Here is a 15,913-nt window from a genome sequence, read left to right as displayed (position 1 = left end):
GTTTTTTGCATAAAATGCTGTACTGCTGCTCCCAGGAGCAGCTTGTGGGAAAAGTCCTTTCTCGGCTCTGCCATCCTCTGAGAGCTCTCATTCATATTGATGAATCAGTTGGTAAATACGCGTTAAAGCCTCTTTTATGCGAGCAACAAGGATTTCCAGCGAAGCTGCTTTTGTCGCTGGGGAAAAACGCAGGGCTAGGTGCATTTTAACTAGCATTGGGTTTGAGCTGCCAGCTCCAGAACGCGAATGGCTGCAGATTCTGCAGTGCTGGTTTGCAGGTTTTTGGTTTGCAGCCATCTTTGATTGTAGCCGCTGGAGTTGCCCCAGGCAAATTAAATAGGATAAGTAGCAAGAGGGGTGGCCGAGTGGCTGCTCCCGTGGCAGTCCCCACTGTTGTGATCAATGCTTTCTGATTTATGTGATCGGTTATTTTTTGCAAATCATGTTCCAGTAGCTCTAGAGAGGGCCTGGCTAAGATTACTATCCCGTGGTGTTAGGTGCTGCACAGATACGCGGCGCAAGACATAGCCCATCCCTGTGAGCCTGTAAACTGATTGGGCAAAACAGACAAAAATCACATAGGAAGTATCGTTATTGTGCAGATGGGGAATGGGGGAAAATGAAAAGAAATGACTTGCCCAAGGTTGCAGAGAGAGGCTGTGGCAGTACCAGAGGCCAAAACTTTATTTGTGAATCGCAGTCCAGTGATTTTAAAACTAGACCATCTCTTGTCTCCAGCTAAGTCAGGAGGGTGTAGGAAAGTCCTGCTGAAAATAATATTTGTACAATGCAGCTGTAGATCATGCATTTATAGTTGATATCTTTAGAGGGAACTGGTGAGGCATGTTACCTTGATTCCTGGATCTATTATGGACACTCTGTAGATTAGTTTGCACTAAAAGTCGGTTGGTCTCCACTCCCACCCCTCCTCCTTTTTCCATCTGTATGTGGATTCTGGCTCATTAACCAATATACTGATATAAGCTTTTGACTGGTGCATGCCAGGATCTGCCGTTAGGGGTTCATGGATGTCCTGTCTTGATGGCTTTCTAAGTCAGTAGGTGTCTCAGATTCAGGCAGAGGCCTAGTTCAGAGTTGCTTGGGTAGAAAAAAAGGAGGAAGATGTCACAATGCTCGCTTATTATTTTTTTAAATTTTTGAGGCTGAAGAATGGAAAGACCTTTAGAATTAGACATTTTTTAACTGTGTCCACCAGTGCTAAAAACAGGAAAGCTGTTATCAAATCCCCTCTCGGTCTCTTCTGCAGACTAAATAAACCCAGTTCCCTCGCCCTCTCAATTTTTTAGCCAGACAGATGGATAGACTTGGATCCATAAGTGCATCTTCTGTTAGCTTCTGTGTTCGTTCTGCACGTGTGTGCACCATGCATGGTTTTGTTTGGTTTCTGAACTCGATGCAAAAACCAGCTCTGAAAGTGGAGACCCTCCTGAGCGTGCAAGATCTGGGCTGTTGTTGGTCTCCTGCATTCTCCTTTTGGAGTCTGATTCCCCGAGTTGCCTCTGTCCCAGTCTTGGCATGATCCCATGCTGTCTCTACTTCATCCTCTTGGTTACCAAGAGGTTAATGCTCTTGTTCTGCTTCTGTCCGTGGAAATGTCTCTGCTACCTAGGCACAACCGGGAATATTTATGTTTCTACATCCATCTCTTTTTAGAGATGCATTTATGTTTGTACACCATCATGTATTTTTGTAAAATTTCCCCTAAATTTAAATAAGTGTTGAGTTTTTGCTCTCATCTAATCAGCTCCTCCAAGGCTAGGCTGAAGTTCTATATTTAGTTTGGTTTTCAAGCTACGATGATTAAAAGCAGAGCAAATGAGACTTTCTTCTAGGCACTTCCTTTGCATTTTTTTTTCTCTCCCTCTTCACATTTCACTGCTGCTTCTGTATTTACTCTCCCGTGATTGTTTCCCCCACATGTCCTCGGAGCATATGTCAGCCCGACTATTTGTATACTTTTCTGAACATATTTTAAATAATTTGCCGCCAGGAAGAGTGTGTGGTCTATTTTGCCATGAAAAGTGTAGCTGCAGTTCGGATGTGAACTGAAATATCAAATGTTTATAGAAGATGACATAGCAAAGCTGTTTGCAATATGGTGCACAAGACTTGGTGATGCCAGCCAGCTTGTTTACCCTGGTGTGCACTAGGGGAAAAAAATTTGAATTGAAAAATAATGAAATGGTGTGTTTTGTGTTCATCCATATTTCAGATGTGCTATTAAAAGACAGAATATAGTAGCTCTAATATTTTTTTTTTCCCCTAGAGTCAGGCAAGGACTTTGATTATTTGGACTAGACTGACCTGGGAGTGGTATGAGAGGGGCCCTGCCCTTAAGAGCTTTACGGTGAGGATCACATGAAGGAGAAAGTCTAGGTTGGACATGCTCTTTCTCCTACTCGCAACTGATGGTCTCGTCTCTCCTTCAGGACCTAGCCCTGACACAAGAGCTTATGGAGGATATGTGTAGAAAGAGCATCTCTTAGACCAGGGGTGGGCAAAATATGGCCCGGGGTCCAGATCCAGCCCACCAGGCCATTCTGTCCGGCCTGCAGGGCCCCTAAAAAAATAGAAAATTAATATTTTGTTTGCTCCTAGCTACCTGTCAAAGATGACAGGAGCCGGGGGCTGTAGGACCCAGAGGAAGCTAGTGGCAGGACCCAGCAGCAAGGTCTGCCTAGCCCTTGCCCCCCAACCAGAAACCCCTGCCTAGCAAAGGCTTCTGGCCTGGGACCATGGGGCTGTTCCTGCTTCCCTGTGCTGGAAAGGGAAATGCAGCCCTCAAAATAATTGCCTGCCCCTGTCCTAGACTGTCTCCCACTCGCAATGGAAGGTCTCGTCTCCCCCTCGGGACCCAACGCTGACACAGGAGCTTATGGCAGCATGCGTGTTTGCAGGCTAGCTGCTTCCTTGCTGTTTCTAGCTCCTTCCATAAATGCATGCATTTTTCCTTGCAGTGAAGGACCAAGATGAACAAAGTTCAGCACTATGAGGGCAAGCAGCTCTCTGTGGACCCTGGAGTGTAGATGCTGCTATCCAGCTCCCTTCACCATGCTGAGTACCACGGTATCAGAGACAGGATGATGAGTGCAAGAGTTTGGGTTCAGAGGCCTTCAGTGTTTTCTTGGATGTACATGTGTCAAGTGATCAGCTTAATTTACACCTCTGCTCTTCCCCCTTTCTCTTGTGGTCTAGGTTGCATGGTTGGACCCTGGAAATGGGATGTCCATCCCATTCAGGGAACATAAAGGAAGAAAGAAAATCTCCTAGCTGGTGCTGCAGCTTCCGCAACCGGGAGTGAGATCCAGAGGTGGGAACATGTCGGCGGTCACCTCAGCGATCCAGGCTCCTCAGGGCCCTGTCAATCCACCGCCCCCAGAAGTCACCAACCCCAACAAGCCCGGGCGGAAAACCAACCAGTTGCAGTACATGCAAAATGTAGTGGTGAAGACCTTGTGGAAGCATCAGTTTGCTTGGCCCTTCTACCAACCCGTGGATGCAATTAAGTTGAACTTACCAGTAAGCATTCCTCTTTGTATTCTGCTCTGTGAACACTTTGCGCAGTTTGTGTCCCTGCGATTGTGGCGTGAACAGATTTCATTTTAAGTTCCCGACTCCTCATTCTTAGTTGTATCCAGAAGGGGGGTCATTCTTCACCAAAATGTACCCTCAATATCCAACAGACAGCCTTACTCCAACCTGATGTCTTCGTGACTGCTGGAAGGGAAGTTAGTTTTGATCAAATTTTAGGAGGAGTATTTTTGTGTGGCAGGGGGGTGGAGTGTGTGTGTGTGTATCTATAGATATAGATATATAATATGATACAGATGTATGTATGTATGTATGTATAGATATATATTTAAAGCACTTCTCAGACTCTACTATCTCTGGGCTTTTTTTGAATAGACGAGACTGTTATCTGTAACATTAATCTTCTGACTGGGCTCAGAGAGACCGTATAAAGACAATGTGCTGGAGATTGTCCTGAAATATTTGGGGCAGCAGTGGCTGTTGGAGCACTAAAGAATTGCACTAGTGTTTCCATTCCATTTGAAGCTCTCTTGGCGTTGTGTCAAGCTCAGCAAGCATTGCAGGGTTGTTTCTGGTTATACTTTTTTAAAGAAGCCTCCGAAAGTCCTAGTTTCTGCTGTCGAAGGTCAGGAGCTCAGTTTTTTTTTTTTCTTTTGGCTGTTTATACATCTGTCTCATGGATTTCAGCAGGGGGGCAACAAATAATGTCTCTGTTCACATTTAGCGTGAGTGTGCCTGCCTTGGGTCTCTGCTCGGGGGTCACTGTCAGATAAAATCTTTCAATGAAAATGGGTCTGACCATGAGTTGTAGGCCCCACCTGCATTCGCAGCAGCAGAGGGATTGCGGTTCGGGTTTCCTGATGTGCTAATTGTCCCGAGATTTCATGGATTTCAGGTTTGATTCTTTTCCAGCCCTGTCAGGCCCAGAACAGAAGGAGGGTTACAAAGGGGGGGTGCATGTACGTGTATATAGAAATTTTATTTAGTTAGAATTTTTTAATCCCATTTGGTGACCTCTTATGTGTGCCAATACTTTACTGGTTCTAGCTTTTTTAGACTGGCACTTTCCCTCCCCACTAAAGAAACTAGGGTTTCTGTACAGGAAAATAACTTCTGCTCTAGTATTCACCCAAAGCCCCTGTTTTGCACCTGCTATTCTGGGGGGGGAACTCTTCTTACCGTAATAATCGAGGGTTTTCCTGTTTCCCGTTACAGATCATAGACACCTTACCTGTAAATTTGACTAGCTTGGGAGCACTTCAGCACACCTAGTTAATTTTAAGTTCTATTTCCAATTAGCTTTCTGGGATCTTCCCTCTGCTGTGGTACTGAGGAAGAGCAGAAGGAAGTGCCCAGCGTCAAAGGGCGACTGGATTGAAGCAGAGGAAATGGCCCCAGAGGCAGTGTCTGTGCCCCTTGGATTGGCAGCAAGGCTCCCATCATGTCAGCCTCGGCAGAGGCTGTGTAATGAGAGAGGAAGCCGAGTTCATAACTTGGCCTTCTACTGAGCTGTTTCACCTCCGTGCTCAAATTCGTGCCCTCCTATTTCTCCCCAGTGATGTTGGGCAAGCAGGCAGCAACTCGGTACAAAGCCTAGGCACTTCCTTCATGGAGATGTGACCCCTTCCTTATACGTCTGTGTACGTGGGTCTGGGCAGGCCATCCCAAATTAGCTCGAGTGGCTTTGTGACGAGTTCTGTAATTGCACGTATGATCCAAGACAGCGTGACGCTGTGATGTAAGCTCCAGAGACCTCTAGTTACCACCAGTTATTACCCAGTTTTATGGACTGGCTCAAGATCCTTTGAAGTCCATAATGTTAATAGGCTCTATTTAAAGTAGTGGCCAGAAGAATAAAATGCTTTAGCACATCTGTGCCATATTTCAGTGCTGCTTCACTCCTTGGTGTCTTCTTTTTATGGATTTAGTTTCCTACTGAGGAGTTTTTATAGTGGCTCTTAGAGCAGGTTGGGGAGAAATTTAAGGAATTGGTTGGTTGGAAAAATTGTTGCTTTTTTGAGATTGGTTTAAATGCAGCCTGTCTTAGCCAGGAAACTTGAGCTGAGTCTCCCCTTCCCTTCTCAGTGGCCCCTCAAAGGGAGGCAGTTGGCGTTTCAAATCCTTCCTTGATATCAGATGTAGAGATGACTAGAGATTATGCAGGCACCCTGGTGCCTTCACGCTGATGGTAAATGGCACCTTTTTATTCAACCCCCTTCTCTGGGGGACAGTCCTGAGTCACTGCAGAATTTGCAGGTGCACAAAACCAGTCCAGATGAGGCACAGTTGATGTGGGGACCCCGGGTGAGAGGTTTTCAGGAAGCCTGTTCACTGCGATGTTTAGGCAATGCTGTGTCCCATCTGTCCAATGTCCACTTCTGGGAAGGTTGTCTATTAGCAGTCATCCATTACCTGGCATCGTGGCATCTTCTAGGAGCTCAACTGATCCATGATCAAGGCTTTGTAGTTGTAATGTAGATGGCTAACATGACTATCTGTTTGTCCATATATAAAAATGCCTTTGATCTGTACTGAACCTGGACTGTCAGCTGGGTTTAGTTTAGCTATGTAGTATCCCTCCATTCTGCATTAGAAACCAAAAGTGAATTTATAACCGTGCAGGGGGCAGCAGGATTAAAACCAGGTTCCAAAAGCTCAGTGGAAAACCCCCTATTTTTCCATGATCTTTGTGTGCAAAATACAGTATTATTGTGTGCAAAATACAGTATTATGTATATGTATCTTTTTAAACTGAGATAATCCCTTTTTGCTCAGCAGGGAAGGACTATATATTCACATTGCATAAGAGATTCTGAGGTTTATTCATAATGTCCCTTTTCATGAGTGAAGAATGGGTTAAGAGCTCTCAGTTTTGGAGTAAGTGAAAGCAGAGCTTCTCTTAGGAGTCTGAGCAGGAGTGTGTTTTATGCATGCTCAGAAGCAGAGAAAGGTGCTTCATTGCTGCTGAACAAAACCCTCTGAACCAGTATTGTCAGGTGTTAATGCCTCTTTCTTTTTCTTGAGCAGGATTATCACAAAATAATCAAAAACCCGATGGACATGGGGACGATCAAGAAGCGGCTGGAACATAACTATTACTGGAGTGCCAGTGAATGTATGCAGGATTTCAACACAATGTTTACAAACTGTTATATTTACAACAAGGTAAAGGAGCCAAGCAATCAGTATAGTGTGTGAGGCTATTATGCTGTAACATTTAACTTGGGATAACTCCCAGGTTAACTCAGGATAACTTTGTGTGCAAAGCCCTCCTTGCCACGCTTTGAAATGCCGCTGATGGCAGTCACATTTCTTTAAGCAGTCGCAACACTGTTTTTATATGATTCTTCCTGGGCATCAGCATAAATGCTAATCTGTTCTAATGTAGGTAGAGTTCTTCCTATCTTGGGGCTTGAGCAAAATTTGAGATTTTTCAGCCCTTCAGATTGCATTTAGGAAGTCTTTCTGATTAGCTGGCGCTTGTCCATCACTACGTGGGTGTTATGTGGAACCTAAGTGCTAAGTGTTACGTCTCCTTGTCTAGTAAATGGTAACTAAAACCATTACCCTCTTAGCAGCAAGGGGCAGGAAGGTAAATCCTATCATAACACATTCTGGCCCTGTCCTGCCAGTTTTTGTGCGCTTTATCACTAGCTTATTGATTGTGCGCGTATGTACACGCATGTGCTCATGTATTTAAAGTGCATTTTATTCCTCATAGTAGTTTTCTGAAGATAATTTGTCATCATTGAGTCCAGCTAGGGAGAAAGTTGGACTAAACAAATTTAATTAGGCTATGCTGCAGAGGGGGGACCTGTTTCTGATATCATGGCAGGGGGAATGGGAGCTCAACTGTTCCAGCTCATTGCCTCCAAGCTGATTATATAGCATGGTGTTGATTTGGGCTCCACAAGATGCTGTCATCTTATTCTCCTGGGAGGGCTGTATTTAAAGGCTGTAGCTTGCTAGGTAGTTCAGAACAGAAAGGAGAGAAGGGGGGAAAGCAGTATTTTAATTTTCAGAGCTAGGAGAGAGTTGGGTAGTTGGAAGAAACTGTCCAACCTCCTGCCTAAAATGTGGGATATGCTGTTTCTAAACCATCCCAGAAAAATGCTTACTGGCATGATCTGAAAAAAAAGCTTTGGGAAGGAGATGCCAAAACTTCCTAGGTAACTTGTTCCATTACCTTTTATCATTCATTCTAAGAAGTGTTTTGTGAGCTTCAGTCTAAATCTTCTTTGCTGTATTTTAAACCCACTGCCTCTTGTCTTGCAGTCCTGCAGCAGGGGAGAACAGTTGTTCTCCCAAGTCTCTATGGCAGCTTTTCAAATATTTGGGAATACTGTCATTTTGCGTTATGGAACCTGTCCTGTTTCCCAGGCACTGAAGGCACCATGACATGACGTGACATTGGTGCCTTCAGTCCCTGGAAAACAGCTCCTGCCAAGAGAGGAATGAAACCATGAACTTGTAAAGGTTGTCAGCGTTTCTGCGCTCCTCGGATGTGACTGATGCTAGCGCCGCTTTGTCCTCTGCCCCCGCAGCCCACTGATGACATCGTCCTCATGGCTCAAGCCCTGGAGAAGATTTTTCTGCAGAAAGTGGCCCAGATGCCTCAGGAGGAAGTTGAATTGTTACCGCCGGTTCCAAAAGGCAAAGGTCGCAAGCCAGCAGCAAGCGGACAAAGTGCAGGTTAGTAGCCGACCAGGCTCATTTAGGTGCGAGAAGGCTGTCGGTGGTCCCCGACCTAACTTCTGCCCTACCTTGCTAGCCAAACATGGAAGAGGATAGGAAAGGAGCACGTCTTCACGCTTAGGACAATGCAGCTAAACCAAAGTCTCCTGGATCCTGCTCACCTACCGATTCAGGGCTTGTCTGTTTGCATAAGACATTCGCATGGCTCTTGTAACACAACTGCCTCAGCAGCTTGCAGGCTGTCCTACGTTCATCCTCACAGCATCCCTGTGAAGTGGGGCAGTGCTGTTTTCCCCATTGTACAGCTGGGAAACTGAGGTATGAAGCAAGTAGGATCCAGCTCTACGGAGTTGCTTAGGTGCTTCACGCCCATTGATTTCTATGGGGGTTAGGTACCTAAATACCTTTGCACCCTATGTGGTTAGCCCATGGTCACACAGGAAATCTGTAGCAAAGCAGGGACTTGGACCAGGTCTCTTAAGTCCTTCCAAGCACCCTAAGTCCCTGGCTTGCTTTCCTGTCTACACACAAATTGGTACCAGGGTAGTGAGAGAGATGCTTTAAAAACTGTTGGGTTAAGATAGTTCAGCAGATGGTGCGAGTGCGCTTGGGTCAGTTGGAAGTGGGTCTGTTTCTAATTAGGATGATTTGGATCAATCCAAAGGTTCGTTTGTGGTAAGCTGCCTTTCCACTGAAATCAGATTGCCCACACCAGGGTTTGTGCTAGTTCAGCTGAGCATGGGATCCAACCCCCAGCTTGTACAGCTGCAAGTCCTCATGTTAAACAGCTCCAAATTGCAGCTTTGGGCAAATTCCCCAAATCCTGTTTGTGCCTCAGTTTCCCTGTGTCAAGCACAGCTAAAACTTTGCAGGGATGCTGTTACATGTGGGGTTATGTGCTTGTGAGGACCCTTTGGCGAGAGTTGCTGCAAAAATGCAAAAGATGTTTATCACTTTAGCCTGGTAGGAAATATTGCTGTAAATATTCCCCCTCTCCCCCTCTTTTTGAACCTTTGCACCTTCTAAAATGCTGCGCTGTGTAGCAGGTAGAAGCCTGCATCTGTATAACAGGGGAAGGTATAGGGGGAAGGACAGGAGACCAGGTTCAAAGCAAAGCCGGATTGAATCCAGTTGGATTTTTTCCCCCCAGTCCCTCACTGCTTTGCTCAGCGTAGGCTGTCAGTGGGGTACTAGAGACGGTGCTGTTCTGGGACCGGGCTTGGCTGGTCACTTCCCATAGTATCCGGAGGCAACAGCCCCTCCTGCTGAGCATGGCTGCTACATCACTCACGTTGAATCTTGTTGTCCCAAAGGAGCACAGCAGGCAGCAGCCGTGTCCTCTGTCTCCCCGCCGGCCCCTTTCCAGAACGTCCCTCCCGCCGTGTCGCAGACGCCGGTTATCGCTGCTACGCCAGTGCCAACCATCACTGCAAACGTCCCGCCTGTCACTGCCCCTCCCGCCGCCGCTCCCCCTCCTCCCGCCGCGCCGATCATGCCGGTGGTTCCTCCGACGCCACCGGTAGTCAAGGTAATCCAGAAGTCCAAGGCCCTCTTCTCTCTGGGATCTGCAGTTGCGGTAGGCGGCATGGTGCCATAACCGCTGGTTAGAAACAAGTCATTTCCATTTGTATTTGCCTTGCCAGCTCTCCAGCCATCACTGAAGTTAAAGCCTTTCGGAGGCCACAGGCCTGTATCCCACTTCTGTCCAAGGAATCTCTCCTTTCCCAGAGTTTGGTAGACTTGTCCCTTTTTTATGGTTTGCAGAATCGAGCCTAAAGAATAGGTGAAGGCCTTTCCAGTGTCACTGTGCAGTTCAGTAAGAGCCCAGCCCTGCAGTCTTGCCTCTAGTGTAGGCACTAGGAATTGTGCCTCAGTGATGCCTTCAGGCTGGATCTCCTGGTAGAGGGTATTGGCATTGTCTGCCTATTTCAGACCAGTACTGTCACTGGGAGGAGCAAATTCCACTCCCCTTTCCTGACTGTGCTCTGCTTCTGGTTGTGTCCCTGTATCGTGCAGTTCAGTTTGTCAGTTTGCTTGATTAGTGGAGGGCAGCATTATGATCAGGAGCAATGCAGTGGAAACATGGCTTGGGAACCCAAAGATTTCTTTCCTGCTTGAAATTTAACTGCAGACTCTTGGTGCTGACTGGAGAGGCAGAGTTGCCTAGCAAACAATGCTGAAGGGAGACTCGGGAGACCTGACTTGTTTTCTTGCCTCTGCTGCTGGCCTGCTGGGTGACCATGGGCAGGTCACTTGTCCTCTCTATTTCAGTTTCCCCATCTGTAAAATGGGGAGATGGATTCTGAGCACCTCTGTGAAGTGCTTGGAGACCTACTCACTGGAAATGCTAGGTGAGAGCTAGGTATAATTGTTTGTAGAATTATAAACAGCAATGGAGTTGTTTGTTGTTTATAAGCTGATACCACCCAGAGGCTAATGAACTTGTGCTGGGTGAGATCCAAATATAGTTAAGCTGCATTGCTATTAATGGTATACTACAGAGTGAAAGCTTTTTGCATGTTGCCCTCTAATCGAAGAGGGCACCATCGTGCCAGAGCTACCTGTGTCATAAGTTCTCAAATTTAATGCCACAAGTTGAGGTAAAGTTGCATCTTCAGGAGTTAGGAGCACAGAGCTTTCTTCCTTCCCCAAATGCAGCTTCCATTCAGGAATAGAGGAGGAAGAGACTGCTTCAGGTATTCCCTCCCTCCTTTCCCCCCTATTTCTCCCCCCCACAAAGTCCTTTTTTAAATCCTGATATATTCCATGAACAAGCAACTCTTTTTTGCTCAGGATCAGCCTGTACGTAGGCATATTTCCCTTCCACGTTACAAAATCAACCAAAATTAGAGTGGTTGAAGTAACACTTCAAAGCAGTCACTGCTGCAAAATACTTTTCTCCCCGCCAGATTCACAAGGAAAGCTAATTATTTTTCCAAAAGAATAAGAGCTGCCGGGGAGAAAAGGACGGGAGGAATTGCACTGTGGCTCTTCACGGCCTGTATGTGGTCTGTTTTGCTTGGGGCCAGACTGTGAAGTGCTTGCTGTCCTGCACAGGGCATTAACTTTCCTGTGTAGTTCTACTGAATACAGCGGTGTAATGGCTCCCAAGCCTGACCCATCAGGCCTTCAGGTTACAAAACAGGGCCTGACCTCACATGTTAGTGTCCAGCTCCATTTGCTTCATTGTAGTAATGTCCAAGGGTTTGCTTCTCTTATCACTAACATCTGTGATGTCAGGGTGGGGGCGTGGATATTGAGGCCCCGGGACTTGTGCCAGTGTCAGGCCCCCAGTTGGCACCTGTTTACACAGGTTGTCGGCTGGACAAACATTCACAACTTCTGTCTGCTCTCTCACGTTTCAGAAAAAGGGAGTGAAGCGAAAAGCAGACACAACCACACCCACCACGTCCGCCATCACTGCCAGCCGGAGCGAGTCGCCCACGCCGTTGTCCGACCCAAAGCAGGCAAAAGTGGTCGCACGGCGCGAGAGCGGCGGCCGACCCATCAAACCACCAAAGAAAGACCTCGAGGATGGGGAGGTCCCGCAGCATGCGGGGAAGAAGGGCAAACTCTCTGAGCACCTCAAGTACTGTGACAGCATCCTCAAGGAGATGCTGTCTAAGAAACACGCTGCCTACGCATGGCCCTTTTACAAGCCTGTCGATGCAGAGGCCTTGGAATTACATGACTATCACGATATTATCAAACACCCTATGGATCTCAGTACTGTTAAAGTATGTCCACGTTTACCACCTCTTTTATAGGGTGCCTTAACTCCTCTGGTGGCGAATATAAGATGGGCAAGAGCTCTTGAAGAGGGGCAGCACTTGGCCGGGGAGGGGTGGTGGAAAATTAACCTGAGGTGTGGAACATTTGGAGGTTTTACTGTTTGGTTTCCCTTTCTCCATGTCCTGGAACAATTTTCCCTGCTCTCTAGCATCCGATTGTCTGGAATAGCTGCTCCCTTTGCAGATAGTCTGGCTGTTTTAAACCAATGCGGCAGGCTCCGAAGTGCTGATGGGCAGTGTTTTATGGGGTTTCATCACTAGGGCACCATGTATATGGCAACCACTACCTTCCTCTCTGTTACTGGTTTGGCTTTGTATGGCCATATGTTGTGGGACTTCACATGGGAGCTGAACATGACCTGGTCGTTGGACGGTGGCTGATCTTACAAATGTAGCAGTATTACAAGTTGGCAGTAGTTCCCGGCTGCCTCTTTCAAAGGCAGCTCTTTCAGCTTACCTTGTTATGGTCCAATCTGCAGGGTGCTTTTATTTAGGGGAGTAAAGCTTTCTCTGAATCCTTCTGGAGCATCCTTGAAGGTTTCCTACTCTGCCTTCTCATCTTTAGGGCTCCAGATTGCTACCACTGTTTTGCCGGTCAGCTGGCTGTAGGACTCTCAGTTGGCGGAGGTGAGATGTTCCTCCATGTGCAGGAGGCTAAGGCTGTTTCTGCTAGCTTTTGCTGTTACATTGAGAGTCTTCTCCAGGTGAAGCCAATGAATGATGCTTTCCAAAATACCCATGTGATATAAGACCAACAATGCGCCCCAGTCTCTGTCATTTAAGTACCTTGGCAGATGTGCCCCAGTCTCTGTAAGCACTGTAGCCATGGTCCAGCACACGACATCTTGCTATAACAATGCTATAGTGTGGGGGGGTACTACAGCAGCATGTTCTCCCCAAGGGGTGGGTGTTTTGTCAGTGTGGCGTGCTACACTGTACGTGAGGCTCGGTGCTAACGGTCCTGACCCCATCGCTGGCATCAGGGGCTTGGATGAGTGACTTCACCTTCCTGTGCCTCAGTTTCCTCCCTGCACTCTGTAAAATGTGTATACTAATACTTACCTACCTCACAGGGGTGTTGTGAGGACAACAGTCTGTAAGGCACTTATCCAAGTGCGAAGCAGTATGATCTCCAACGCCGAGGCCGGGGCAGTCAGCTCTGTGCTGGCAGAGACACCACAAGCAGCCCCTTTGGTCTACCTTTTAAGTAGCAAGCACCCCCTAACTTCTGAAAATTTTAATCAGTACCCCAACATTCAATTTTCCAGGGGATTTTATATTTACACACTAATGTGTGCTATGTGTTGGAAGAAGGGCAGTGTATATAAGGCCACGATGTGACGGATGTCTGATCTGGTGTGGCCACTTCTTATACCGGGGTGCACAACTCAAGTATGTACCTGGGCTAGAAGTGATGTTGCCCAAAGCTAGGAGGGCTGAACCCAGGGCCAAATTATTACTGAGGAGGGCAAACCAAATTATTACCAGGGAATTTAAAGCGCAGCGCCCCGATTTTTTTTTTTTTTTTTTTTGCCATAGTTTTGAGAGGAAAAGAGGGTGAGAGAAAGTGTTGGGGTACCCATGTACCCCCCAGGGGTATGCATACCACAGGTTCAGAAACTGTGGGCTAGAGGATGGTGACTAGAGGAGCCTGGGGGTTGTCTTGAATTGCAAGCCAGATGTGGGCAGCAATTCAAGACAATTGGGAATCTGGGAGACTGGAAGACATGTCTTCAGTGCTGACTATGGACAGGGCTTCAGAGTTTTATTTATTAGGTTTCCCTTCCCTCAGGAGCCTGGGAGAGATGTAGCTGGCATCTCGCTGTCCTTGGGTAACAAGCAGTGGAGGCTCTTGGCTGTGTCCTGTTGTGAGGACAGTCTTCCGTCTCCTGCATGGGTCTTCCATCTCCTGACTTCAGTGGGACTTACGGGGCTTCATCCATATGAACTGGATCACCAGACCATTACTGGGTCACTCCCAGATGTCACCAGGTCCCGTTTTCGTCATAGCCAATGGCAGAACTCTTGTTTGTGGTACAGCCAGCAGGATGGGGCCCCAACTGGGACTTTCTCATTGGTATTTGAGTGCTTCTCCTTGGGTCTTCTTGGAGCAGATGCGGATGTGGTTGGGCTGGCTAATTATGAAGCACTTAGGGTGGCGGGATATCCACTGCTCAGTAAACCGCATGTGCTGTGTCCACAGTAGTACTAGCTCACATGCCACTGTCCATCTTGCAAGGGGGTGAAGATACCAGATTGATTTCATGCGAGTTGGGGAGGATATTTGTTTCTCCCTCAGGCCTTTACAGCTTGCACAACACTGATTGTAACTGCAGTAATAGGATTATTTTGGCTGTTGGTAGTATCTTCCCTAGTAGTCTGCACAGAACAGTCCCTAAATTATAGATAGCCAAGTGTCACTTCACTAACCCACTCAGGCAGTACATTGACACCAGCAAGACTTTATATGGCCTTGAGCCGGCAAGGCACCGAGTGCATTCAAGTCTGGTTGGCTTAGTTTTATGGCAAGGTTTCTAGCTAGCATGTGAAGAAGACAAGTAAGAAGAAAGAGGAGTGACAGTCTGACTCTGAAAACAACATTATTGTTGCTTCTAGCAAGGCCAGGGTTTTGTCCAAGGATTATATAGGAGTACGATGCTTTAGACAAGTTGTGTGCTATTAAGACGTAGACATCTCTGGTTTTTGTCTGGCTTTGCATTGATGCTCAGCTCATTCCTTTCAGTCCATGTTCTTATGGACCTTGAGTCCTTTAATTGATCTGATCGCACTGTTTAAGCAACTGAGTGGTGTTCTGTCCCTTGCTTACTACTGTGTAGAAGATGCGAGACAAGTCATGGCTGCTGTATAATCCTTTATACATATAGATGCTGGAGCTGACTTTCATATAGTACTGTAGTTACTCAAATATTAAAAGAGGTTTTATTCCCCAGTCAGCATGGGGGGAAGCTCCTTGTCTTGTATCCACAGACAAGGAAACCTCATTAAATAAATTATCTATCATTAAACTGCTGTCAAAAGCAGCATGTGCTGAATAATGGAAACCAACTATGAAGTTGATTAAATGCAGCCAATACTGAACAAGACTATAAAACACATGGCCCCTATTGGGCAAACATACTTCTGAGAACCTACCTGAATAAGATATATTGTAGTGCCCATAGCACTAACCCCCCTTAGCACTGACTCTTTTTCAAGTCATGGGGTTGAGCCACTGCTTTGAATAGTTTGACTTCTTCACTCCTGCAGCTGAGCTATGCCTTTCTTTCCCATTTCCAATTATTCTTGTTTCTTCCCCAGCCTTAAATGTCTGGCAGACTCGCCAAGCAGGGCTCCAAGCATTTCACCCAGAATCCCTTTCTTGCCCCCTCTCAGCCTGTTGTATATGATGTGTGACCCTGTCCTCCATGAAGTGGAGCCAGACCAGGTTGCCATGCATCATCTGCATATACATTTTTGGACTCGCAACAAAGAACATCTGGTTCCAGTCATAAGTGGCGGGGGGTAACTAACACATGGCTCCTTTTGGGGGTGGTATCTGGGGTGCACACATACTGAGCAGTACTAAGCTATGGGGTTACTGTAGCTTGAAATGCTGTCAGCTCTGCTGGGGCCCAAGCCAATGACCTGTATGGTAAATCATGAGCCTTTTGGCTTTGGACTCACGTTATGCAGTTTCCACTATATATACACTTACCTGTCAGGGAAGACAGTGGGGGGTGTGTGTGTGTGTGTGTGTGTGTGCGCGCGCGCATCTCTCACTGTATTATATATTGTACATATTATATATACACATACTATATTACATATAGGTATACTGTGTGTGTGTGTGTGTGTGTGTGTGTGTGTACACACAG

At 46.7% G+C, this 15,913-nt stretch overlaps 1 protein-coding gene across 3 annotated transcripts in view; it reads left to right on the top strand.

Annotated features, from left to right (window-relative positions):
- The window catches only part of BRD3 (bromodomain containing 3), a 53,434-nt gene that overhangs the window by 23,876 nt on the left and 13,645 nt on the right, over nucleotides 1-15,913 (top strand). For 2 of the 3 annotated variants that reach the window (XM_019510772.1, XM_019510770.1), the window contains 5 exons: nucleotides 3,217-3,540; nucleotides 6,580-6,717; nucleotides 8,097-8,244; nucleotides 9,561-9,775; nucleotides 11,613-11,984. In XM_019510772.1, coding sequence (XP_019366317.1) covers nucleotides 3,340-3,540; nucleotides 6,580-6,717; nucleotides 8,097-8,244; nucleotides 9,561-9,775; nucleotides 11,613-11,984 — 1,074 coding nt within the window. In that variant the 5' untranslated portion in view covers nucleotides 3,217-3,339. Of the gene's footprint in view, nucleotides 1-2,287; nucleotides 2,369-3,216; nucleotides 3,541-6,579; nucleotides 6,718-8,096; nucleotides 8,245-9,560; nucleotides 9,776-11,612; nucleotides 11,985-15,913 lie in introns of all 3 variants that reach the window. The other variant, XM_019510771.1, reaches the window with a different exon arrangement.

The sequence above is a fragment of the Gavialis gangeticus genome, unplaced genomic scaffold (assembly GCF_001723915.1).
Source record: "Gavialis gangeticus isolate Ggan-Ray unplaced genomic scaffold, GavGan_comp1, whole genome shotgun sequence".
In the NCBI taxonomy this organism is placed as follows: Eukaryota; Metazoa; Chordata; order Crocodylia; family Gavialidae; genus Gavialis; species Gavialis gangeticus.
This window is presented reverse-complemented; position numbering and strand designations above follow the sequence as displayed.